Source organism: Amblyomma mixtum, chromosome 6 (genome assembly GCF_055824585.1).
Source record: "Amblyomma mixtum isolate Tamu chromosome 6, ASM5582458v1, whole genome shotgun sequence".
Taxonomy (NCBI): Eukaryota; Metazoa; Arthropoda; class Arachnida; order Ixodida; family Ixodidae; genus Amblyomma; species Amblyomma mixtum.
Genome location: NC_143017.1, coordinates 109,927,272 through 109,953,826, shown reverse-complemented (window position 1 = coordinate 109,953,826; position 26,555 = coordinate 109,927,272). Strand labels below are relative to the sequence as shown.

At 47.7% G+C, this 26,555-nt stretch overlaps 2 protein-coding genes across 2 annotated transcripts in view; one reads left to right on the top strand and one right to left on the bottom strand.

Moving 5' to 3' along the window:
- Positions 1 to 3,959: 3,959 nt before the first annotated feature.
- On the top strand, positions 3,960 to 13,499 carry LOC149340017 (alpha-tocopherol transfer protein-like). Its single transcript, XM_089548759.1, has 5 exons — positions 3,960 to 4,240; positions 6,789 to 7,051; positions 8,047 to 8,217; positions 11,118 to 11,228; positions 13,192 to 13,499. Exons 1-5 carry the CDS (start codon positions 4,114 to 4,116, stop codon positions 13,366 to 13,368), a joined length of 849 nt encoding a protein of 282 aa, XP_089404885.1. The 5' UTR covers positions 3,960 to 4,113; the 3' UTR covers positions 13,369 to 13,499.
- Positions 13,500 to 14,514: 1,015 nt separating this feature from the next.
- Positions 14,515 to 26,555, bottom strand: part of LOC149340016 (uncharacterized) — a 54,438-nt gene continuing 42,397 nt past the window's right edge. The window contains exons 19-22 of the mRNA XM_089550622.1: positions 21,031 to 21,048; positions 19,903 to 20,126; positions 17,091 to 17,219; positions 14,515 to 14,660 (exon numbers count right to left, since the gene is read on the bottom strand). Of these exons, the coding sequence (XP_089406748.1) occupies positions 17,092 to 17,219; positions 19,903 to 20,126; positions 21,031 to 21,048 (370 nt within the window). The 3' untranslated portion in view covers positions 14,515 to 14,660; position 17,091. The remainder of the gene's footprint in view (positions 14,661 to 17,090; positions 17,220 to 19,902; positions 20,127 to 21,030; positions 21,049 to 26,555) is intronic.

The following is a 26,555-nucleotide window of genomic DNA, read 5'->3' as shown; positions in this document are numbered from 1 at the left end:
AATAAAACTATTCCTCCTTTTTCGTGCTGCCTGCAGGCATCCAAGCGCACATATGTGCCAAATTTCAGGTGCATACTTACGTTACAGGTGGTGTAATCCACCTTTCCACTCGTCTGAATGCGTGCTGGCTCGCCCGTTCTGCACTTATCCGTTTACGTGAAATGTCCTAGCATTTTACACACAAAGGAAATATGAACTCAAAAAGTCACCCGATTTGGCCCATATGAGAGCAAATAGCAGCGCCATACAGAAGTAATTTCAGTTTACTAGTTGTGCTCTTAGCACGAATTGCATCCTGTCGTCCATGCCGGCGACCGCACCATACACCACCACAATCAAAATGCAGTCATGTTTCAGTCAAAGAAAAACAATACAGACCGAATTGAAAGTCCGTGCCGAACGAAACTTACGTTCAACGGCGCAAATCTGAATGAATGCAAACAGCAGACGCGAACGTATTCACCATTTAATACACAGTGTACATAGCGCTACGGCGCCATGCATATAATGATGGCCACTTTTTTCTCCAGCCCTGAGAAATCTGCAATATGAAGCAAGTAAAACAGAAAACAGGCTGAAAGTTGATGCATCTTAAACGAGCATTCTAAGGGCTACAAAAGCAGATATGCACACGCAAAAGCAAACGTATGTAAAGAGCAACTTGGGTGACAAAAGAAAAGACGAGATGGGCGTACGCTGCAGACACGCAGTTTCACCCTCGTAACGATCCAGGGGGTTTTATTTTCTTGTGACTAAGTGTGGGGACAAGACTGCTTGGAGCCAGGCGGGAAGGTGAACGTGCTCAGGTACGTGCGGTGGCGCGCTGCAACCATGGTGCGGCAGACCGCGCATGCGGCACAGTCCAGCGTGGAAGTCGAGATCAAGGCACGATTAATCCAGTGGGAGAGAGTCAATATAACCACGCGAACACTGCACAAACTATACCGCTGCGACAGGATGGCTGCGCGGTGGCGAAGTAGGTAGAGCAGGCTAATCCATGGGCACTCGCAGAGAGTGGTGGGTCTCCGAAGGTCCTTCCCGCCTCAGACCGTAGTAGACGGCCACGCTGCCACCACCAACGTGCTGCAGTCGTCGGAGGCGCTGAGGAATGCAGGGTGCGTGTCAGGAGTCGCCTATTGCCACGAACTCCGCTGCCGCGAACTCCGCCTCGAACAGCGGCATCAATAGGGCCATGGAGCTGCGCAAAGGACTTGCGATGCGCCGCCGCGGCATCAGTTCCAAAAGGAATGGTGTGGGCACGCCGAGGTGCGCGGGAAAACTTCCGTGAATCCGTAGCTACGAAGTCCACGCCAGCCCAGTTGGCGCAGTGGCGATCGAGAGCAAGAACTGCCGCGCGCTGGGGCTTGTGCTCGAACGTCTGGGGCAGCGCGAATAAGCGCGCGCAAAATGGCGTCCGTCCAGCGAGGAAGCCGGGCGAGCGACGGGAGGCCATTACCGCATTCTGCTAGACAGCGGCGCAGCGAGGAGTGCCGATAGTCGGAGACGCCTGGAGGGACCACCACAAAATGTTGAAGTTGGGCGCAAGCTGGGAAAACGCTAGAAGACGGGAAAGCTGGTGACCGCCGCTGCCGGCGGCGCGATGAAAATGCAGACCGCCGCCGCCTGCCTGCAGCATGGAGCCGACAGCCCACGTGCGAGAAACGCATGCGCCGAGAGAGATGCGGGGTTTACCGTTTCCTTCGGCTGTTCGAATGAAACTGCTGTTTCATCTCTCAAAATGGCGAGTGCTAGAGCAAAACCTTCAGCTTGTGGCGCGAGGAAGAAAGAAAAAAGAGCGAGCTGTCAATTTTTATTTCTTGTTGAAAACCATTGGTCCCGAAAACGTTATACCCAGTTACCTTTCTGGGATCAAAATGCATTAGTTGGTTGGTTTATGGGGTTTAACGTCCCAAAGCGACTAAGGCTATGAGAGACGCCGTAGTGGAGGGCTCCGGAAATTATTCTTGTTTGCTGCTGCTTAAAACTCTCGAAACAACGTTTCTAGACCTTTAGTGGGAGCACTGCCTTTTCCCTTGTGTTTCTATGTCTTGCCTCTATGGTCTGGAAACGTTTGATAAATGCTCTACTGGGACTGGGACATTCCATCCTTTTTGGGCACACATGGGGAGGTCTGTTGCTTGTTGGGTGGGGCTGTAATTGACCACTGTAATCAGTTACGTTTCAAACGGAGTAATTGTAGTCGGTTACAATTGCTGTCTGTAATGTGCACCAGGCTGCACTCCACCCCCAATTTTTAGAGCCATCGGCCTGCTCTGCCTGTCTCATTGATCGTGCTTTGTAGTTCATCTCCTGAGTGACTATGGCAGTGTCTTCAGGGAATTGCAAATTGCTTAAATATTCTCCATTAACTCTTATCCCCAACTGTTCCCAATCCAGGGCTTGTAATACCTCCTGCAAATTCCCTTACAAAAATTTGCAACGCGTTTCTGACAACAATTGTCAGTGATTTCAGACATCACACTCATCACGTATTTCCGATTTCCTTTGCATACATGTTGAATTCATAATGCATTTCTAAATGGGTTATGATTAATTTGAACTAATGTTATGGCAAAAAAAAATAATTATGGTGAATGCCATTTTTTCTCACGGCTCTTCAACATCATAAAGAAACTGCTGTGGTGGTGCTGTTTTACACGCAATGTATTCATCCATTAAACTATAGTTTATATATGCTACTTTCGCTGAAACGTGCAACAGTGTAGGACCAGAATCCTCAAATCATTGCTGCGAACAGCTCCCATCGACCCTTGAAAGAAGCAATTAACAGCAAGATAGAGAATAGGGCATGGCAATCTCTGGAAGTACATATGCCATACCGGTACACTCACCTGATCTGTACTTTTGCACGGGCTCATGCTTCAAGCAGGAAATAGCATTGGTGAGATCGTGTGTACGGTTCGTGTGTACGGTGTGTACGGTTCGTGTGTACGGGCGTGCACACACGCCCATACAAACGAACGCGCGCACACACAAAAAATGCGCTGCACATGACTATTTTAAGAATATTGCAAGCTCTTTCAAAAGTTCGAAGCCTGTTGACCTCATCCCACAAGTTGACCTCATGCTTCAAGCAGTAAATAGCATTGGTGAGATCGTGTCTCCCTGCCTGACCCTTCCTTATTGGAATTTCATTGCTGACTTTATAGAGTACTATGGTAGCTGTGCAACTGTTATAGATATCTTATAACGTTTATAGATATACTCACTTGTAGATAAGCGTGAGGCCGTGACGTCACGGAGATGCGGGTGCGCTGGCGTCAGCAGTGACTTTCGTTGTGTAGGCAAAAGGTGGTACCATGCGCCTTGAGTATGCCATGCTTGCAATTTTGAACGCACTTCGCGATATTCCGACGAGTTGTGATGCGGGTGGTTGAACCGCAGGGCTGAAGGAAGGCAGCGGCATAAGATTCTACAAGTTTATCCCCAAGAGCCGCCGCGGTGGCTCAGTGGTTATGGTGCTCGGCTGCTGACCCGAAAGACGCGGGTTCGATCCCGGCCGCGGCGGTTGAATTTCTTTGGAGGAGAAATTCTAGAGGCCCGTGTACTGTGCGATGTCAGTGCACGTTAAAGAACCCCAGGTGGTCGAAATTTCCGGAGCCCTCCACTACGGCGTCTCTCATAGCCTCAGTCGCTTTGGGACGTTAAACCCCATAAACTAAACTAAACTATCCCAAAGCGATGCACAGCGGGCGCGGAGCGGGAAAAGTTCGGCGACGGATCGGGTTTGGGGAGGATGGTGCACGCTTGATCCCCCCTCGCTACGTGCCTGCTACCGGAAGTCGATAGGAGAAGGCTGCCAGCGGAAATGCCATAACTAGGCAGCGTGAAGAACACGCGCGGATAAAGCATAAACGACCACGATGAGCTTAGTCGCGCTGAAGCGCTCGGCAAGGTACAAAGAGATGTCTTTCAAAGCAGCACACGGTACAAACCTATAGCAGTCAGTGCTCTGCAGAAATGCTAAGCACGTTGCGCTTTGCGGGCAGTGGCTGCTCTGCGTTCTTCCGAGGCAAAGAAGAAGAAACGCAGGCCCATGCCCCGTGCCGCCGCTGCTCTCTTTCTGAGGTACTCTGACCGTTCGCCTCTAACATGACCACATCTCCACCGTCGCCGAGCTTGCCTGGCTCGCCTGAGGACAGCGACGCAGAAGACACCTCGCCTGCGTCTAGTCCACCTTCGGCGCGAGCCATCACCGCCTTGAAGCGTCTCATTGACCGTGAGTGCATTGAAGACCGTTTCATCTTCTTTGGCGATAAGTCAACAGCGGGGATCGAAGTGACCTCACGAGGCTGACATTACAGCGTACCATGGCAACAAAGCTACGATCAATTTGCGTTGTACTCGATCATGTCATCATGACAGCATCGTGTTTTCGTGTACAAGTGCTCCCACAACCTTATAAACGACCACGGCAAAATTACATTAACTTAGTGAACTTTCGTCTCAATATGGAGTCAGCGTATGAGCATATGTCCGCTTATATGCACTCTACAAGCTCTCTTTTACTAGGACAAACCTTGAAATCTTATTTTAGTTAGCTCAAATTTGTCTGAAGCCGGCTTAAAGTCTCGATGTCGAAGGCCAATTCGAGTCTTCAAATGTCGCTTACTCATTCGTTACTGACTCTCCACTTCTAGTGGCTTTGTCAATGTGTGTCAGAGCCAAAGTTTTAACAGTTCCATGCCACGCACGCTGTGATGTTCTTACGCTACAGTCGAGCCCACTTATAACGGCGGCAGTTAAAATGAACGCTAGCTCACGCTAGCTTATTACTAACGGTGGTGTTGGTACCATCTAAATATGTAAGGTAGCAATGGCACTGCGTCTCAGATACAGGAGACGCCGTAAATTCTGCCCCACAGTCGAAAAATTCGCGCTTCCCGCCAGCGTGCAGAGCGAAGAGCGTTTCCTACACCCAGGTAATAAGCCTGCAGGCAAAACATTTATTTTTTTTTAGTTTATTACAACGAACAAAACTACTTTTTTATTGCGGGTGTAGGCAGCGTAAACAAGAGCGCTAGCTTTGACAGCGTTGCACTTGCACTAGTAAACAGAGTATAGCTTTCGTGACCCTCTCACCCCTCTTCAGAACAATATGGCGACTCCGGAGAGCTTCTTAACCTTCTTGAGGCCTAGGCCTTCTTAACAACATTCTTAAAGAGGGAAATGCGATAGCCTTTAGTTTGCTTCCAATGGTGTCAACAATGTGCGTCTAATGTTATTGCGCTTTTCCCGCCAAAATTCCGGTTGGAACCGGTTCCATTGCACTTATACGGTGTACCTTCTAGAATGTTCGAGTCTCATTCCTTTGATTACCATACGGGATTATCAACCCGACCCATTTATCCACCTTAAGTCCGCCCACTATTATCGCATGGGATTATACTAACCGGACCCGCTAATCCACCTTAATCCATTTTTTGGGGTGGGCCAACTTTCAAATGTTTGGGATCCACACGCTATGGGGAGCAGGCTGAGACGACGTCATCTTTTTTTTAAGGCAGGCTGTGATGGCGTCACAAGGTCATGTGACCTCTCCGACGAATTAGGGAATTTCGTTACATAGGACCAGAGACTGCATGGCGACAACCTAAATGTTACCGCATTAAAATCAATGAAATGCCAACATTGAAACTGCCGGCCAAGCGTTCACAGGCGGGCTGCAGTGCCAATCGGTGCATGCGCGGTCCCAAAAGGAAGCAGAAGCGTGGTGCGTGCGTGAAAGCGGCAGCCTTGAAAGCGAAACTGCATGACCACTCTGGAGAGCTTGGAAAGCGCTGTTATAAGGCCTACATGAAGAAGCAGACGTGCATAGCAGACCTTGTCAAGCCGCGGTGGCTCAGTGGTTATGGTGCTCGGCTGCTGACCCGAAAGACGCGGGTTCGATCCCGGCTGCGGCGGTTGAATTTCTTTGGAGGAGAAATTCTAGAGGCCCGTGTACTGTGCGATGTCAATGCACGTTAAGGAACCCCAGGTGGTTGAAATTTCCGGAGCCCTCCACTACGGCGTCTCTCATAGCCTTAGTCGCTTTGGGACGATAAACCCCACAAACCAAACCAAACCAAGAAATAAACAGCACCTTTGTCTAACTTCGAATTTTCGCTGTATTAGGCGACGTCCACTAGAATTGGGGGGAAAAATTGGATAGGATTGCAGTGCTTTCGTATTACTCGCACGTGAGTTCCTTAAATGCCCCTGGTAATTTTTGGTGCTTGCTTTGTGATGCATCTAAATCTGAAGCGACATTAGGCGTGCTGGACTGTTCCTTGGGTGCAGCGCCGATTCGCGCTTATAAGCAGATAGGCCACATATTCCAGCATGGCCAGCTCGATGCAGCCGGCCTCAGACGTCTTATTAGCGTCGTATAAAACGGGAACGGACAAATGAAGAAATTTCTGTGGAACGGTATTAAATACTTTACTGCTTAATAACTTTTAAAGTGCGATAATAATAACTTGCACAAACGGATTGAAGAAGAAAAAAAAGAGACGAGAGGACAGGACAGAGCGCAAATTTGCGCTCTGTCCTGTCCTCTCGTCTCTTTCTTTTTCTTCTTCAATCCCTTTGTGCAAGTTTACTCCTGTAATTGCTGTTATGAACCAACTCACCCAGACAAAAGTGCTTATTGAAGAGAGACATCTTTCTGCATTGGGGCCGCGCTAGTTGGGGGCGGGATACTGATGTTGGCTGTTAAGTGTTGTAGAGGTCTATAGAGGCTGCAAGCTACGATCGCACTGAAGTGACCTCTTGCTTACGTGGCACAGAGGAACAGTCGCTAAACGCAAAGACGGACACCGAGTTCCTGATGCGGTTCCTGCGGTTCGGCCACATGAAGCCCAAGCGCGCCATGGAGGTGATGAAGCGCTACTACGACGCCAAGCGGAAGCAGGCCGACCTGTTCAGCAACCTGACGGCCACGGAGTTGGACCACGTCTTCTCCAGAAACCTCGTCGGCCTGCTGCCCGACAAGGACACCAAGGGCCGCTTCATACTCGTCCTCCGAGCAGGCGCCTGGAACCCCGAGCAGGTACAGCCGCGCGTAGCTACGCAGGACTTTAATAAACTAGAAATTAAAGCTGATTAACGTACATTCGCTAAGATGGTACTAGCGATTTCAGTGACACACGAGTCTGGCACACCCTCTTCCCAGGGTGCGCTCATGTCTCGGAGAATTCAAAAGCACATAGCCGCGATCGTGTGTATAAGGGCAGCCTAGTCACACTACGGGCTTAGTATATAGAAGGCGCTAAAAACTATATGTGGTTTGTATATTTTGTACCGATTAGTTCTCCCACGGCCTACGTCACCGGGTGCAGTGACCAATGGCAGAGGACCGAGTGAAATGAAAACGACATGAATCGTTGGAAAATGCAGCCCCAGTAAGTGAAACGCTGCAGTGTGGTAGAGACACCAACATGTGCCTGCGCCATATTCGTTCTCATGAAAGTTTGTCTCTTGGGCGCAGAGATCGACCAATCTGTCCTAACAGTGGAGACGATCGCATTGACGCTAATAGTGCATGGATGTTGCAGTGAGCTTGTCTGCAATAAGGGTTACACAGCCGGGCGGACCTAGACACAAGATAAGGAGTCGGGAGGTGTCTCTCCTATGTGTCATTGTTCTCCAACGCTGTGTAACCCAATATTTCACCATCAACTAGCCCAAACCACTACCACGGGGCTGTCTATACTGTTAGAAATAGTGGAGTATTTTGTCTATTTATTTTCAATATACTGCCAATCACTAGCGGTGTTATTACAGGAGCGAGTGAACAGACATTGACATTTATTTGCAATTATATTTCTGGCTATACGTATAGAGCAAGAAAAAAAAATCTCAGTAGCTTGGAGTATACACAGAGACGCAAATCCCTCCAATACTAAGTGAAACAAAGGGCTGCAGTGACAGTTCTGATATGAGCTGCCATAGTGAGTGCCACACTTCGACGCGTCCGACTGCCTGAAATGCTCGGTCGAAGCACCCTCCGTTGCCGGCAACCTGACCTCAGCGGGCGGGTCGCAGGTGACGTTCATCGACGCCGTACGTGCCATCCTGCTCTGCTTCGAGTATGTCATCACGAAGAAGGCGGCGCAGCAGAACGGCCTCGCTATGCTGTGCGACTTCGACGGCTGGGGCTACGGCAACATCCTGGCCGTGCCCTCCACGCGGATCGGGGGAATCACCAGCATCTTTGTGAGCCTTGTCGCGTTGCCCAGCGAGCCATCACTGGGGCTGCTACTCTGTTATTTCGGGCCGCAAAGATAGGAAGGAACTCGCGTATCATAGTGAGACCGAAGTCCACATCGATGCCAGCAACGTCGGCCTCGGCGCCGTACTCGTCCAACACCAAGGTGGCGTGGAAAGTGTCATCGCGTGTGCAAGCCGCACGCTTTCTCGCGCTGAAACGAACTATTCGACTACAGAAAAGGAATGTCTCGCGGTTGTGTTGGCAGCCATGAAATTTCGTCCTTACCTCTACGGCCGCCCGTCTTTATGCTTGCTGGCTGGCTGCCGTATTCTGCTGGTTAGCGACCTGTCACCCTATCTTCCGTTACATATTTTGGTGGAGGTGCTGTGTAGCACCGCGTATCATATCAAGAACCCGCAATGCAGCCGGATGTCACGGAGGGCAACAGAAGTCTGCAGACTCCAGAGGAGCCTAGATCTGCCGTCGTTTATTCACCATCACTCTTTTACGTTTGAAGCTGTCATCTATCGCCAGCCACATTCGTGTGATGCCTTTACTGTCGCTGTCAGCCGTACTTCACTGTGGTCTCAACACTGTCTTCACAGTATCCATTCTTGTCGGATAGAGTATGTGTGCCAGAGGTTGTCGGTCAGAGTAGAGTATTGATGGCGCAAAATATAGGAATAAACAAATCGACTGGTTTCTATAGCTTCGTCGTTCGAAATTTGTAATCCCAGCTAAAGAGATGTATGAAAAGTAAAGAAAATCACCTCACTGACGCTTGTCCGCAGAAAGAACCTGCCTGCCTGCAGGTGAAATTGTTGTCACAACGCAGAAGGAAAGTACGTAGTAGATAAAGAAGCGAACCGGGCAGAACCTACGTGTACAAGGATGATAACGGGCCTCAATATCAATATGGCAGTGTATCTGAAAAGGTTGTTGGTATGGTTGGCGCTGGAACTGCGTGCACTCAAGGCCCGAATGCTTTTGCTTTCTATGTGACAGGTCGAGATGCGCGCCCGCGCGGATGTAACGGCAGGCGAAGGTTAAATTAGAACTGCGAGATCTTGTGACAGTGAGATAACGTTACTCTCCGTGGCGGCAGTGCCATGTGATACGGTTCTGTGAAGTTTCTTCGCTGAGCAAAGCTATGCCATCACTCATGCACGGCATAGCTTTGTTTTATAGAATGTAGCATTTCTTGCTTTGTGCTACTCTACACTCTAAGAACTGATACTCTCTATGATAGAGTATACCGGCTACTGCACTCTCTTTAGCAGCAGTTTACTCCGCCTAAATTCCCTAAGGAGTGAAACGCCTCCTTCGGTAAAGAGTAAAACTGCGAGCGCGCTCCCTCTAGGGCCTGAGGGAGTTGGAGGTTGTTTATTTTCTTAGCTTTTGTACTGCAGCGGAGCCATATATATAGTGACCTGTGACTCGCATCTCATGCAAACTAGTGATAAGCAAAAACAACCAAACAAGAAAGTGCGCTGTGCTCCGCCCACAGAGCCAGACCTTGTACATAACCGATACGTGCAGTGTACACTTTGGAGATTATTGCGTTGCATTCATACAGCATATTTGATTTGATTTCAATGGATTTTACGTCCCAAAGCAACTGCATTGACATCGCGACATCCCAAAGCGAAGTGCACTAACATCGCGCAGTGCATGAGACTTTGGAGTTTCGCATTCATCGAAATGCGACCGCCGCGGGGTTTTGAATAGTCTATACCATTCAGCGAAGTCATGCACTTCCGTAGAATGCGTTTAAGAAGAGACTGTCATGGTAACTGTCGCAATTTTCCTAAACATTAGTTTATTGCTGTGTGAATATATTTTATGCCCTTCGGAACCGCCATTCACATTTTGCAACATCTATTTCAGCACAGCAACCTCCAAGAAAAAGCGGTTCGCAGAAACGAGCGATGCTTCTGTTAAAGGAAAACACTTCTGTCAGATCCCGTAAACCTTCGCGGTCGACGGCGAAACATTAGTCTAAACACTTTATATGGCATTCGTACTACGGTATGAATGATCGACGAGTGCTCTAGGGAAGCTACACATCATTTTAATACGAATAATAGTGCATCAGGGCACCAGTTAACTCGTTCGCGAAGGGCGAGTCAACGTACTGTGCACCATGAAATTGCTGTCGAGTAAAGATTTATCGTGGCGTTGTGGCGTTCAGATGTTGCCTTTACTGTTTCAGCATTTACTAAGCTGTGCCAACTCTAACCAGCCAGCGATCTACCAATTTAGAGAACAGAACTCGCGACATACGCACGAAACTGCCGCTGAACTCAAAATGTTAGCATATATAACTACTGAAAAGCATTACCATTCGTTCCAAGTATAGGCGAGAATGGTAAGTATAGGCGAGAGCAACAAAGACAAAAAAAAAAAAGTATAGGCGAGAGGTAGCGCACTCGGCTCGCAATGCAGAGTTTCCCGGTTGGAATCCTCCCTCCGGCGCAGCTTTTTTTTCCCCAGCCATTCGTAATAAAGGAGTGTTTCTACTCCTGCAGAGGGAGTGTGCCTAGAAGGAGTGCGGCGACTCTGGAAAAAGGAGTGAAATATGGGACAAGCGTATACTCCATCGAAAGGAGTTCCCCGCACTCCTTTTGTTCTTAGAGTGTAAGCATCGAAGTATTTGTTTCCTACTTCCGGAGACAGATTGCGTGAGGTATAGGAAATAGCACTGCGTCGCCGTAGGCGCGGAAAACTGACATATAGAGCTGCCAAGTGGTGTGTAGCACGAGAAGAGCTCGTTGAAAGCACTTACGAGGAAAATAAGCCACCGAACGGCACATTAATGTGGTCGACAAAGACTTCTGCAGATTACTGCTATCAGATTAGTTCTTTATATGCGCTTATGCACACCTTGCTGGTGCTCCTTTTCCAGCCCGGATACCCCGTTAGAAAGAGACGCGTCGATATCGTGAAGCAACCATACAGCTTCAACATATTCTTCAAGATGATCACTCCGTTCCTGGACGCGTCGTCGATCGCAAAGGTAAGCCGACTTTCACCGCACCATTCAGAAAATATACAAAGAACTTTGTCCCTTTTCGCTGAAACGAGCGACGAGTAGAGCCGGTCAGTACAGCAGAAGTAGCGTTATACACTTCTCGCAGCGCGTTGTATAATACGATCTATCTGTGTATAAATAAATAAACAAATAAATAAATAAATAAAACTTCTGACTGGCGGTGCGGGCTGTAGCCATGACCGGTACTTACTAGCGCTAGGCCGGTCATCACGGAGCATGCAGTCCCCACGCACACTGCACAGATAGATTCTATAGATACTGTTAGGAGCACTGCAATGAAATCCTATAGGCTTGAGCTGTTTAACGCACTCTTAAAATCTGTAGTGCGTGAGCGCTCTGCGCTCCTCCTCCGTCAAAACGCAGCCGCCATCTTGCGAACCAAGTCTTGCGCCTTCACTTCTGCATTGTGCTGCATTAACGGCTCGGTATTGCACACAGAGATATGGCACAGCAACCGCAAGCCCGATACATATTGCACAGAAGTTTATTTGACTGACGACAGTGTAATTGTTACCTATATACATATATATTTGATGGTTGCTACACAATTATTTCAAACACTGCATCCGAAAAGTGATTTCGGCAACAGCTGCCGACGTCAGTGCACGTTAAAGATCCCCAGGTGGCCGATATTATTCAGGAGACCTCCACTACGGCACCTCTTTCTCGCTCTCTCTCTTTCTTCTTTCACTCCCACCTTCCTTTACGGTCCTTTACGGCGCGGTTCAGGTATCGGCCGAGATATGTGCGACAGATACTGCGCCATTTCCTTTCCTCAAAAACCAATTTACCAATTTCAACAACTGCGGATAGGCGCCGACATATATTTCACAGAACTTACTTAACACTGTTACGAGGTGTGTAGTACGTATTACTGGGTGAGAACCAAATGTGACAACCAACAGTGTACAGAACACAACCTTCCACCGTTACACGTTCAGGTTTGCTGGACAACTAGGCTGATTCACGTAGAAACGTAAAGGCTGCTGCGGAGTGAATATTCATCAGCCGGGCACATGCCCATCCTGCGATCTCGGAGCGTTCGCGTTTGAACCCATGACCCACTTGTACGTACAAAGCCAACATAATGATGCAGGAATTGGTGCAGTAAATATTTTATTAACTTTAGTAATGTACTCTCGCTCGGATAATGAACGCACCGCCCACTTTGGCGGTAGAAAAGTACGTTTTTTTTTCCCCCTCAAGGAATGAACGTACCTCTTTTTTTCGGCGTGCAGTCTGCTGCTGATGAAAGTGAATGTCAGCAGGAGCACGTTTTTGAACGCCAAAAAAACTACTCAGTTATACAAAGCTCCATATGTGGAATGCCACTATATACCTCACCCTATGGAAGGAACAGCCGATGAGAATGCTCGATGAGGAATCCGAGAAGCAATAATAACGACGCTTGGTCGCTAAGGGTTTCATCTCCCATATTAATGATTGTAGCAACTTGCTGCGGCTGGGTTTCGCGCTGTAGGCTGCGAGATTTGCTAGAGCGAATGAACTGCAGTTCCGCTTTCCTTAGACGTTATTATGGACCCCAAAGCGAGGTACACGTGTGGTTTTTCGGATGAAATGTGTTTATTACGCTTTCGAGTGCGAAAACACTGTTGAAAATTGCGTTTTGTTTATTTATTAGAAGGTGAGTCGCACCGGATGAAATATTGATTGCAGCAGCCTATTTTTTGCCCCTTTCTGAACCCTTCAGATTTTTTCACAGAACTATAACCTGCGTAATAAACGGAAACTCTCTCTCCCCCCCCCCCCCCCCCCCCAATTTTCCCAAATTTTAAGATGTTTTTTTTTTTTAAATTGCGCTATTATGAGAGTAAACAAGGTATACACCACGCTATTGCTTATAGCAGTGCATTGTCCGAGAGTGGTTGTTGCTGATTTCAACGAGACTGGCGCGTAACCTTGGCAGGTGCACTTCCACGGCACGGACACCAAGTCCCTGCACAAGCGCTTCCCCGCCAAGATCCTTCCAAAGGAGTTCGGCGGAACCCGGGGGTCCTTCAACGCGTCCGAGTGCTACGCGAAGCTCAAGGACAAGGAGAGCACGTTCGCCGAAGACTTCGAGTACGGCTACGTCCCGGAATGACGATGCCTGCAGGATTCCCAGAGGGCTGACACTCCGAAGATGAAAGCGCTCCGTGTGTAAAGCGAGGGAAATCTATGCTAGATACTGGTAAATAAACACCACGAATGACGGAGAGAACCAATGAGAGCGATCGACGTTACAAAGCGCTGTCATCGAACCGAAATTTTGTGAAACTAACGAATTTATAAGTGAAAACAAGCTATGTTTCTGTGTACGCGAACACATCTGTATACATAAACTTTGCCACCTTGACATATTTTTTTTTTTTTGTTAAACGCAAACGCTTTGTTCTTCGCCCTTCTGTGCATCCTGCGTCCTTCGTAAAGCAGCTCTTGCGGTGACCAAACTGCGCCACAGATTATGTTGTGTCGATCTAGTGTCGTACTATGAAATAGTTCTACATAAGGAAAATGGAAGCACTGGACATCGCTCTTCGCCAAACCTTTTTCATTTCATTCACCGCAACAGATTCGATGTCCAAACCGGCATGCGCACGCTGTCCGATATTTGTCGCTCTTTGGCCCACGCAACTTGTTTGAAAGCAGATATGTATTAGACACGAACCACAAAGCAGATGTCGCAAACAGGGAAATGCGTGTTTACAAACAAGCACTCAGGCCTGCCACTAAAAGTAGACGGCGGCGGTCACTGCGCATCAATGCAACGTTTCCGGAACTTTTCGACCCGGTATCTTTTAATTATTCGCTCTTTTTAGGAAATACACTTTCCCATGTATTCTGCGCAAAATAAAGTAGCAAGGACTGCGACGAGTCATGACGTCATGCAGCTTAGCACAAAGCAACTGGGATGCACACTGTGCATCATAGAAAAAAATTGTAGGGGACACTCCTCAAGGCTCAAGGCTTCAAACCTATGCGCCTTTTCGCGAGTCAAGAAGAATTTTGTCCCTGACAGTGCATGCCACAACGGCTGGAGTAAATGAAGCGCTTGAGACAAATCCATCAGGTTCAAAAAGAGTATTTTATTAAAACAAGATATGGCGCTGTTCTGTTATTTGTGTCGCACTGAATATGACTCTGGATCTGATTTCTTCCGCGTAGGCACATTTATTAACGGAGCGCAAGTCTGCAGCAGAGTATAATGCTCTGCTTTTCGAAATGCTAGGACTAAATTACATATCACGTAGGCTGTGTATTGGAAAACTGTACTTAAACTGTACAACGTGCAAGGTCTCCCATGCCAAGCACAGCAGCACGTGAGGACATCAGGCAGTTATGTGTTCAGGTTGTCCACGCTCTCTCCGGCCGGCTTGATATCCAGGAACCTGGCTCCTGTCAGGGACGCCGCGAGAGATAAGAATTAGGAAATGTTCAATGTATTGCAGGCACTACAAACATGACGAAATGCGAACATTTGGCGAGTTCCGTGTGAGCTTGTGGATTGGTGCCCTTTGCTTCCTGATGAGTGTATTGTGTGAGAAGACTCGCTATTACGATGAGCAACAAAGAACTTCACACAGGCGCCGCTCAGACACCGCACAATGTATGGTTGCCCGCGCAGCCAAAATCAAACACATAATCTGTCCTCTTTGGAGTCATTCTGTAGAACTCTCTAGAAATTGTAATCGAAAAAATTCTGCTAAACACATCAAGATAAATCATCTCCCTGCCTTCGGACCTGCATGGTTCACCTTACCCACAATTACAGTAGAATTAACTAATTATAGACAAACATACAAACAAATATAAAACGTACGGCATAAACAATTATTAACAAAGGCTTTATCGAAACACCTCCAAATTCAGCAGACCAAGCGTACGCTAAATAACGCAGGTACCAGACTGAAAATCAGAACAACGCACAGCCTACCAGGTGTTTCAGGGAAGCCCGCCACTAAGTATTGATCAAAATTAGCCATTTTAAGGTATAAAGGTGGCTTCTTCGGCATAGTACTAGCAGTGTTGGCGGACATCATACATCACTTGAACTATGTCAACTAGTTAGCCATTTAGCTAATTTCTAATACTCAAATTTTAGATGTGTAGCCGGCCGTTAACAACAGCCATATCAGATATCAGACATATTAGACATATTAGGCATATATAAGGCCCTTCGTTTCCGGGTTTGATTTTTCCGGTATTCAAGGGGTAAAAAACGGGCTATTCGAGTCATTCAGCTAGAGGCTCCATATTTCGGGACTTTCTGAAAAAAAAAAGACAATTTAATAAGTGCTTGTTCTTGCGCGGTACAAAAAATGTCTACTTCTTGCACATTATTTTGCAAACACTGCATCGAACTGACAGGTTGTACTACAAAACCTTTAGCAAAATACATATTTCTTTCCTAATTTATAAAAACTGCTTCACCGCGTACATTACAAGCTCCAGCAAGTTTCATCTCCAGTAAGGTTCAAACTACCGGACTGCACTGCTAAACTTTTACCAAAGCAGACATTTCCTTTTTTTTTCTCATCTAGTACAATTATTCCGCCGCGTACTACATTGTCATCTCTTGCGCAATGCTTCTGCGTCCGTGCTAGACATATGCCAACCTTTCTTTGTACACTGCACCAACGTTCATTCAACGTCACAGCGGTGAATGAACGTTGACGAACTTTTGAGCAGGAAGTCTGTAGCGTGGATAGTACTTGGCACAGTGATGCCAATAAGAATCCTGGTCAGCACCCTTGTTTTGGATTCTCGCTTTCAGGAACGTACTGTTCGAACTTGGCCTCAAATTAAGCATTTAATTAAGAAATTTAAAAATACAAGAATAAATTTAAAAAGACCAGTGGACTAAAAACGAATCTCTGGAATAAGCCCAAGACGTTTGCTGAATTTCATGTGGCATCTTCGGCTCTATGCACAGCAAAATAAGGTTGTTTAGAAAGGCTTTTTTCAGATAGGAATCGAGTTAAACCCGATTTTTAGGTAATCTGTTCGGGGTGCAAGAATCGGGTAAAATCGGAGAGGGTACTTAAGCTTAGCCTGAAGGGTATGTCACGATAGTCCCATGTATGCGAAATGTCATTCTCTACTTTAGATTCATATATCCCTGGGAGTTCTGGCGCAGTAGTGAAACGGTTAAGCGATGCGCTACTACCCTGCGATGGCAGATGCTCCCAGCGGGGGGATGGGGGGGGGGGGGGGGGGGGGCTTGTGCGGCCAAGGTTGTGATGACGCCGCAAGATCGCGTGACCTAGGTGGCCTACCTCTCTCCTAGGTTGCTCTCCGGGCACAACCTGCCACAGTCATGCTCGTAATTTTTCGCTCAACGCTAGATCTTCTTGGTGACGGGGCCTTTCACGCTGTCGCATAAAAATTGGTTTGGTTTATGGGGTTTAACGTCCCAAAGCGACTAAGGCTATGAGAGACGCTGTAGTGGAGGGCTCCGGAAATTTCGACCACCTGGGGTTCTTTAACGTGCACTGACATCGCACAGTACACGGGCCTCTAGAATTTCTCCTCCAAAGAAATTCTAGCCGCCGCAGCCGGGATCGAACCCGCGTCTTTCGGGCCAGCAGCCGAGCACCATAGCCACTGAGCCACCGCGGCGGCATAAAAATTGGTCTTTGCACTAAAAGGAAGTGCTTTAAATATACACCGTGTCAATGATGATGCAATATTGTTGACACAGTGCTGTAACCACACTCGACGTGTGTGTCGCGGTTATGTTGTCGCCCATCTCCGAACGACGCCGCAGCGCAATCTTTCCGTGGGCTGTAGCAAGTGTAGCAACAGGTGTTGAATCGCACAGTGTACCTTATAGGTGCAGGTCGTGGCCACGAGAAGCGGAGTCATCGTCTGCCGGCGTGGCATTGGCATCTTCGGGGCTCATAAAGCCGGACATCTGCAGTGCGCTGCGTAGGGGCTTCACTGCCGCGCGCGGAACTGTAACGCGCCCAAAAACAGTGATGTTGCTTCTAATTCAGCAAAACGGAAACCGCAGCCGAGAGCTCTCTAGATAGTATTGATACGAGAAAAAAACAAACTTTCCGAGCTATCTGAGCCGGATTCGAACCAAAACCACATCGCCACATAGAAAGTATAGGCGGCATGACTCCACCTCAACTATCGCTAAATATTTCTTTGTTTCCGGTCTTTAACGCAGCAGAGCTCACAAAATAATGCTAGAACCCCCAGCCAGCCCGGGGCCGAACCACACAATTAAAACTTCATCAAAGCAGCAAATTTATCGAGACCATCAATCTATTCATGTGGCTCAGGATGATTGCGTAGAGCATCTCGAATAAACATTGAGCTTTCAATTATGTTTTCTATGACAAAACGCACGTTTATATCAGCGTGCCTAACTGCCTTTCACGTCTTTACAACAGGATGGAGACCAAGATGCATAAATATATCGTAAGGAACAGCCTCGTTTTCTATGCGTAGAACAAGGGTACTGCAAGGAGATTTGGACAGTTCTTTTTTCAAGGTGGCTCAGGATGATTGCGTAGAGCATCTCACCAGTCGATAGACATCTACTGTTTGCGTTTTTTTAAAACAGAATATGCAGTTGAGTTTACCAGGGCACTACAACGTCATTACTGCTTAACCAGGTTTTCAATGTAGGGCAGACGCCAAGTTTGAAAAATAGAAGCTGAAAACGGAGGTATTACAAACCATAAAACGCCAGTAAATGAAGTACGGCTGTCGCCATCACCGGCCGATTTCGTAAGCAAGCTGCCTGCGTCGACAGTTCTTTTTTTTTACCGCGGGTCACAAAGACCAGCCTACTATATACGCCACCATTCACTTCCAAACGGTGATCATGGAGTCCTTTTCGGTGCAGACGTCGCAAGTTTGAATCGAGTGACGGGAAAAGTTACAAATGCTGTTTTCTCAGCAATAAATGCATCTTTCGCTGCCGCAAAGAAAATATCAGTATAGCCAGAAATCGCAATAGAACCAATTTTTAGCAAGAACAAAAAATGCCCAGGCTTAGCTTGGTTAAGCCAAGAATGCGTTGCATATTGCGCGGTCTTTTTGCGCGAGGTATTGCTTGGCGGCACTCTATTTTCGCACCAGCTTTTCCTCCGTGACGTATGGATGGATGGATAGGAGCGCCCCCTTTGAAACGGGGCGGTGGCAACCACCACCATGCTCAGCCGTTTTTTTTTTGTTTTTGTTCTTTCCTTTTTTTCTTTTTTACGTGGTTTGGTGACGTCACGTCACGTCACCACGTGACGTGACGTCGCCAAACCACGTGACGTCACGTCACGTGGTTTGGTGGCTGCCCGGCCGCGCCCAAGGGCTGAACTGAGTGATTGCAATATGCTACGCATAAAATCGCAAAATTGGAATTCAGCGCACACTGTCCTGGGCCTCCACAGTACACCGATTTCTACTAGTGTACGGCTTTGCCAGTTCAAATATAGACTCTTACAGAATTTTTTTCCCTTGAGACTACGCTCAAGCACTCCACAACGGTTTGCCCACTGTTTGTAACTGATATTCGTACACATATGCTTGCCCATGTACGCACTACAAACCATGTGTTGTGTGCACCTACCAATCTGTTCTCCCTCTTTTACAGCCTTCACTCATTTCCTCACAGCGTGGATTGGGTGTCCGCGTTGAGTAAGCCGGCTTTCGTCTTTCCTTATGTCGTAACCGCTCCCCCTTCTACCACACCACTCGCCAGCCTCCAGCTCACACTGATAACAGATGAAGCTGCTCTTATGGTGCTGGTTGTTATCGCATGTGCGGACACATATGCTGCATTCACACAAAGGAAATGCTTATGTGATTATTATCACTCCATCGGTGACCTTCAAAGTCGAGTGCGTTCATTCCGCCGATTTACCTGCTCGACAACAGTTGTATCGCACTCTGTTGAAGGAACTTCATTAGACGGCAAGCGAGTGTTTCGAATATCTATAATTACGCAAGTTCGACGCCGGTGCAGAGAAGCGCTCGACTGATCGGCAACAGCAGCTTTGTGAGGCCGCATGCGAAGGCGGGAAGGCCACAGAAAGGCGATCGAATGCCGCGCTAATCTATATGACTTAACCGAAATCAATCTATAGAGCCGCTAAAAGCGTATGAGACTCATCCCAGAATGTGCTCCGTTGTTCCTGCTAAGCATTTCACGCAGCACCTCATATCAGCTTGGTGAATGATAGCCTCAGCCACTGTGTGCCGTAAAACTCAAGAAAGACCGTTAATTTGTTTCCTTGTGCCGTTGAGTATTTGTCTCGCGTCTTGCCAATGAAGCAATCGGCTGTTGCCTACATCTCGTTTTTTTTTTGTCTCTCCCTCTCTTTCCTTATTTCCCGCTGGTCTGTGACGGTGGACCAGACAAGGCTTCCACCAAGCTTCCCCAGGTCACGTGACAATAAGCAGATTAGACGAACGTATATCTTGTTCTTCGGCGCCTTACTTTTTGTATCCACTCCTACACCGTCTTTTCCCAAATACAGCAGTATTTGCAAATAAAACAGTCTTTTGCCGTGTTCCTAGTCCAGCAACATGGCAGTCAGTATGGTCTCGGTTCATTACATCATGTATAGGCCGCCTGCATGGGCTGAGAAAACTAGGTTCAGCGAGGGGAAGGCACCTCGGAACGCACCGGCGGGCTTGAGGTTCGCCACCCGGCGGAAGGGTGACTCCTTTCCCCTGGGCACCTTGGGGTCGTCCACGCCCACGCGCCTCACCACGGACGTAGGGATGATGCGCGCCAGCTGCGAGCTGCCGCTGTCCGCCGAGACGGCCGGCAGCGCGGACGGCGCATCCAGGGTGTCGAAGCTCATCACCAGGCAGCGCGCGTCGCGGCTCTGCTGCAGCAGGTGTTCCCTGCATGATTCAGTGAGGACGCCAGCTGCTGACCTGCTTGCACGGGCCCTAAAAACTTCCATGATAGTAGCCGCTGTGTAACACGAGTTTCAGCGACAGCCAAGGGCGTCCGTAGTACTTTTTCCAGGGGGGTGCACCCGATGTCTGGGGATGGGGGAGGCGGTAGGTTTGTAGTTGTTTTCTACTAAGGCGTAAATAATATCCGTAATTCCAAGGGGGGGGGGGGGGGGGGGGGGGGTGGCAACCACCCTCCCTTGACCCCCCCTTCCGGACGCCCATGGCGACAGCTGTATTCAAGGTGGTGAATATTATCTGGATAGTGTGCTCATCAATGACGTCGCTGTGCTGTCACTCACGGCGCTAGAGTTTCAGACTACTCAGCGTGGCGCGTTGCAGCGACTTCATGCGTGACGTCACTACAAGCGGACCAATCAGCGTGGCGCGGCGTCAGGTCAACGCCGGCGCCGCAGAACCGGGAAACGTGGCCTTAAGAACTGCCTCTATAAAACGGGCCAACACTTTGGGGGTTGCCTAATCGTTCAGCTGATGCCGTCGTCCCAAATTATTATCTCGCTCCATCGGGAGCTTGAGAATAATAGCAGATATCAGCAGCATTACACCGAAACAAAGCACACACATAAACACTCGGCACTACGAAGGGCATCGGCATTATGGATTTAAACGGCCGATAACTCGAGTCGCTGGGCCTGTTTGTTGTTCAGAGCGAAAAACTGCCTATCTCACATCTCTGAAGAGTGGAACGATATAATTGTTTTGCGACTCGTTGGTGAAACCAGCTTAAAGTCTCCGAGGCGGAAGCACAGAATTTATAGCATTGGAGGCCACGGAGCATGCGCCCTGTGGATAAATGAAGAGCCCCGGTGTACGGACAGGGCATACTTACCTCACTTCCTTGATTCGCCTGATGGGAAAAGGCAAATGCTCATTTTAGGACGCCACAACAAATAAATACCGCTGACTAACTCAAGTCCAGCTTTCTCCCTCAAAAAGTTTGAAAATTGTAAAATTGTAACATACTGCTATGGAAATATTGAAGGTAATGTCCATTCTTGTGATATGTAGCAAAATCTTTCTTTTAAAATGTTTCCATCGAACGCATCGAACAGTTAAGACTGGCATATAAAACCAATGGGAAACGCTTTTGACGTTAGCAAACGTTAATAGAAAAAAAAATGCAAGACTGCCGTCAGGTGATCTGCGGATATATTGATTGTTATAGTGAAATCTTGCATTATATGAAAAAAATTGCATTGATAAATGGTTTCCCGCTCACAAGTAATTTTGTCCAGAATTGTTGGGTACGCTCAAAGTTGTTAGTACACGGCTCACTTGTGGCGTTAACGGCGTCATTGCTGACGCAACACGTAACATCAAGTGACTGATCACGTGACCACGACGTCAACCCGCGTGACCGATAAAGTCAGCGACAGCGAGCAGCCCTCTCAGTACGCTTCTCATCATCACCAGCCTGATTACGTCCAGTGCAGGGCAAAAGCCTCTCCTATGTCTCTCCAATTAACCCGGTCCTGTGTAAGCCTCGGCAACCTTACCCCCGCAATCTTCTCAATCTCACCCGGCCACGTAGCTTTCTGCCGCCCCCTGCTACGCTTGCATTCGCTTGAAATCCAGTCCGTTATCCTTAACTAGCATCGATTATCAATTGCCTTCACATTACATGCCCTGCAAAAGCCCACTTCTTCATTTAGATTAGGGTCATTACTTGCGTTCGTTCCCTACTCCACTCTGCTTTCTTCCTTCTCTTAACATTGCATCAATCATTTTTCTTTTGATAGCTCGCTGCGTTGTCCCTAAGTTGAACCCTTTTCATTAACCTCAACCTTTCTGCCCCGTAGATGAATAGCGGTAAGATACAGCTGTTTATACTTTTCTCTTCGGGGATATTGCTGAACTGTCATTCATGATCCCAGAGCATGATGATGAAAACTTTATTTATAACAAGGGAGTTTTGGACACGTCGGTCCTTGGGCCCCCGCACGGCCCCACTGCACTCAAACGTTCATGTCCCGGAGGCTCATGACGCTGGCAGCCCGGCCGGTGGCGATGGCTTGCTTGGCCGGGTCCTCGGAGCGCAGTAGGGTCTCCCAAGCCTAACAAGTGGTAAGGTGCTCCAGGCCCCGCGGGGGAGGATCCGCCGGGCAGAGGAAAAGAATATGGTCGAGGGTGGCTTTGGGGTGGTGGCAGAGGGTACAGGAAGGGTTCGTGTGGACTGGGTGATATCGCGAGCGTATATAAGGGGAGGGCAAAGTGCGTGTTTGGAGCCGCCTCCAAAGTGTCTGATGGTAATTGTCGAGGGAAGGATGAGGTGGGGGGTAGAGCCGACGCTCGGCTTTGTAGGCCTGCGTCATTTCACTAAATGAGTGCATGCGCTCCCGCGAGAACCCCAGGTCGGAGGCCGCCGGTGCCCGGTTGAGAGAAGCTCGGGCTAAAGCGTTGGCGGCCTCGTTTCCGGGATTCCCGGAGTGGGCAGGCACCCATATCAGCTCCACATGGCGGGGCGGGTGCGCGGCGAGGGAGTCCAGTATGCGAAATGCAGGGACGTGAACTCTCCCGCGAGCAAAATTTAGTATGGCAGTTTTGGAAGTAGTAAGGGAATGCGTCTACTTAGGGCAGGTAGTGACCGCAGATCCGGACCCCGAGGATGAAATAACTAGAAGAATGAGAGAGAGCGAGGCGTAGAGCATTTAACAGTTGCTCTGGGATATATCGCGCCTCCTGGCCATCACCCGCACGGAGGCGCGATATATCCCAGAGCAACTGTTAAATGCTCTACGCCTCGCTCTCATTCTTCTAGTTATTTCATCCTCGGGGTCCGGATCTGCGGTCACTACCTGCCCTAAGTAGACGCATTCCCTTACTACTTAGAGCGCCTAGCGATCAATCCTAAGCTGCTGTTCCCTTTCGAGACCGTTGAACATAACTTTAGCTTTCTGCATATTAATTTTTAGACCTACCGTCCTGCTTTGCAGTTCATCCCATGAGTTACTTAAAGTGAGGCAATGCCATATATGAGATTATTGATGTATTATACATTAACCCTTATCACTAACTGTTCCCAAACTATGACTTTGAATGCCTCCTGCAAATAGGCGGTGAATAGCAATGGAGAGGTCGTGACTCCCTGCCTGACACCCTTCATTATTGGAGTTTTATTGCTGTATTTATGAAGGAGTGTGGCGGAAGTGCAGCCGTTATAGATATCTTCCAGTATTTTTACATCCGGCTCTTCTGGAGCCCATTTCCCTAATGTCCGCATGACTGATGAGATTTCGACTGAGTCAAATGCTTTCTCGTATCAGTGAACATTGTATATAGGCGTTGGTTATAATCTGCGCTTTTTTATCACCTGATTGGTAGTGTGAATATGGTCTATTGTCGAGCATCCTTTACGAAAGCCTCCCTGATGATTTGGTTGATTGATTCTGAGGTTGTCCTGACTCTATTACCGATTATTTTAGTAAATAACTTGTACGCAACGAAGAGTAAGCTGATCGGTTCGTAATTTTTCAATTCCTTGACGTCCTATTACTAGTTACGATTATTCTAGCATACTTCCAAGATACCGGTACCCTGGAGGTCATAAGGCATTTCGTGTACAGGCGCCCAAATCTTTAGCTGGCGTGCGCGAGCGGCGACTTTTCTGTGCGTCAGCGCCATATGACGGAGCGAAGTTGGAAACAGGATGAGGCTAAGCGCATGCTCACAAAGCACGCTCGGCTGGGCCCGTCGTCTGCTAAGCTGTTCCTTCTTAAGGACGTCACCCCTTATTATCGCGTTTCGACGAGCAGGCAGCGTGAGTAGACGAATGGTTTTGCTCGCATTTTACGTTCCGAAGAACAGCGTTGTAGCAACCAAGCGAGGAAATAAAACCGAAAGATAGGCCGAACACTCCCAGTCATGCGATAAGCCGGCGGGGACAGTTGACGCAATTCAAACAGATTTTATGGTGATCGGAGGTGATTTCAATCTGCCTAGCATTAACTGGACTCATCAACCCCACTTCCAGCCCTTTACGAGTCGCTCCTGCCAAGAACTGATCAACTTGGTTGAACTTTATGCATTGCGTCAAACGGTTCTGGAACCGACACGTGGGGATCACATCCTAGATTTGTTGTTCACAAATCAACCTGAATTCGTCAATTCCACTCAGGTGCTACCTGGAATAAGCGATCACAGTGCTGTGCTTTGTGAAATGAAAGTTGAACATGTAAGGAGCGCTGGTACAGCACATAGGCGAGTATATAACTATGAAAAAGCAAACGTAAGGGAGATAAACGAAGAGTTGAATAAGTACCGAACGATCTTTGAAACGCATGCCGATAACTCTGGAGTGGTTGAACTATGGTCTAGATTTAAGGATAAGATGTTTGAACTGAGGCAGTGCTTTGTTCCGGCATGGATATTAACGAAGAGGAGGAGTAAAAGCAAACCATGGTTTACTCGGGAGCTACGCAGTATTACGCGCAAAAGGCAACGTGTTTACGTTAAATTTAAAGGAAATCCGACGCGTGAGAATTGGTTCAAGCTTCAGGAAATTGCCGGAAGAATGAAAGTTGCTGTGGCAGCTGCAAAGAATTCGTTTGGCATTTCAATGGAGACGAAATTAAAAGAAAATCCAAAGGAATTTTGGAAACATGTAAAGAGAAATGGAAAAGACTCTGTAACTATACCACCTCTTGTTTCTGGTGACACCTTTGTTGATGATAATGCACAAAAAGCTGAGTTATTTAATAAATATTTCAGCTCTGTTTTCAGCTCTGAAATCGAACATGCCGATATGAATACCCCGAGTTTCCAGCCAGTGGTGAGTGTTATGGATGATGTTGTGATCAGCATCAACGGTATACAGTCTCTGTTGCAGAATCTGAAGATTGCTAAGGCTGGTTGTCCTGATGACTTGCCAAACAAATTCTACAAACTGTGTGCTGAGTCGGTTGCACCCTACTTAAAGATAATTTTTGAAAAATCGCTTGAAGAATCCTGCCTTCCAGATGACTGGAAAATTGCAAGTGTTCTGCCAATCTACAAATCCGGCCCTCGCAACACTGTATCAAATTATAGACCGGTATCTCTAACTTCAGTTGCGTGCAAGACACTGGAACATATTTTGTTCACCAGTATAGCAGCACATATGGACGCACATTCATTGTTTAATCCTCGTCAGCATGGTTTTCGAAGGGGCCTATCGTGTACTACGCAGCTGACTGAATTTGCGCACGATTTGGCTGAGGCACTGGACAGGCGACTTAGCGTGGACTGCGTGTTTTTGGACTTTAGAAAGGCCTTTGATACCGTGACGCATTCTTTGCTAATTCAAAAAATGTCTTTTTACAATATTAGCCCTCAAGTGATATCATGGGTAAAAGATTACCTATGTTTACGGCAGCAGTTTGTGGTTATGAATGGCGCCGAGTCTCAAAGAGTGCAGGTTGTGTCTGGTGTTCCCCAGGGCTCCGTGTTAGGACCACTATTGTTCCTGCTCTACGTGAATGACATTGGTGACGGGATAGTATCTCAAATGCGGCTATTTGCGGATGACTGCGTTCTTTATAGTGTTGTCACTAGTGATCGAGATGCGGAAATGTTCCAAGAAGATTTGAACAGAATCTCAGAGTGGTGCGTTAAATGGAATATGAATTTGAATTTGTCCAAGACTGTCCATATGAAGTTTACAAGAAAGAAAAACCCTGATGTGTATTCATATGTTATTAGGAACACAATGTTAGAACAGGTATTCGAATTTAAATATCTAGGCGTTTATTTTACTCCTGATTTGAGCTGGCGCCGTCACGTTGATTATATCTCTGCTAAGGCATGCAGAAACTTGGGATTTCTTCGCCGAAATGCAAGCACTTTTCCACTGTCATGTCGTGACATTTTATTCAAGACTTATGTCAGGTCGGTTCTGGACTACGCGTGCACTGTCTGGGACCCGCCTACTGCTAGAGATAAAGATAAGTTGGAGAGGGTGCAGAACATTGCCTCTCGTTTCGTGTCTGGCACACGCGGGGCTCGTTACAGTGCATCGCGTACGAAGGATGCACTCAACTGGGAATTGCTTGACACGCGCCGAAAGAAGTTGCGTCTGAAGCTGTTTCATGCTGTTTATTATTCAACTGTTCGGATTGAACGCGAAAGGTATGTGCAGGAGCCTTTTTATAGATCCAACCGTGTTGACCATGTTTTTAAAGTCCGCGAATTCGCGGCAAAAACTGAATTGTTTAAAATGTCTTTTTTTCCGAAAACCATTAGAGAATGGAACAGACTACCGAGCGATGTTGTGAGTGTGACATCAAATGATGCGTTCTTTCGTTCTTTAATGATGTGATGCGATTGTGATGTGTTCTTTTGAAGTGAGATGTACATGGTGAAAGTTTTATGCTTGTAACT

Bases quoted from the DNA above. Each gene is read 5' to 3' on its own strand.
- LOC149340017 (XM_089548759.1), top strand. From the start codon at position 4,114: ATGACCACATCTCCACCGTCGCCGAGCTTGCCTGGCTCGCCTGAGGAC. The intron at 8,218-11,117 runs GTGAGCCTTGTC...CTCCTTTTCCAG, and splicing joins GGGGAATCACCAGCATCTTT to CCCGGATACCCCGTTAGAAA. The intron at 11,229-13,191 runs GTAAGCCGACTT...TAACCTTGGCAG, and splicing joins ACGCGTCGTCGATCGCAAAG to GTGCACTTCCACGGCACGGA.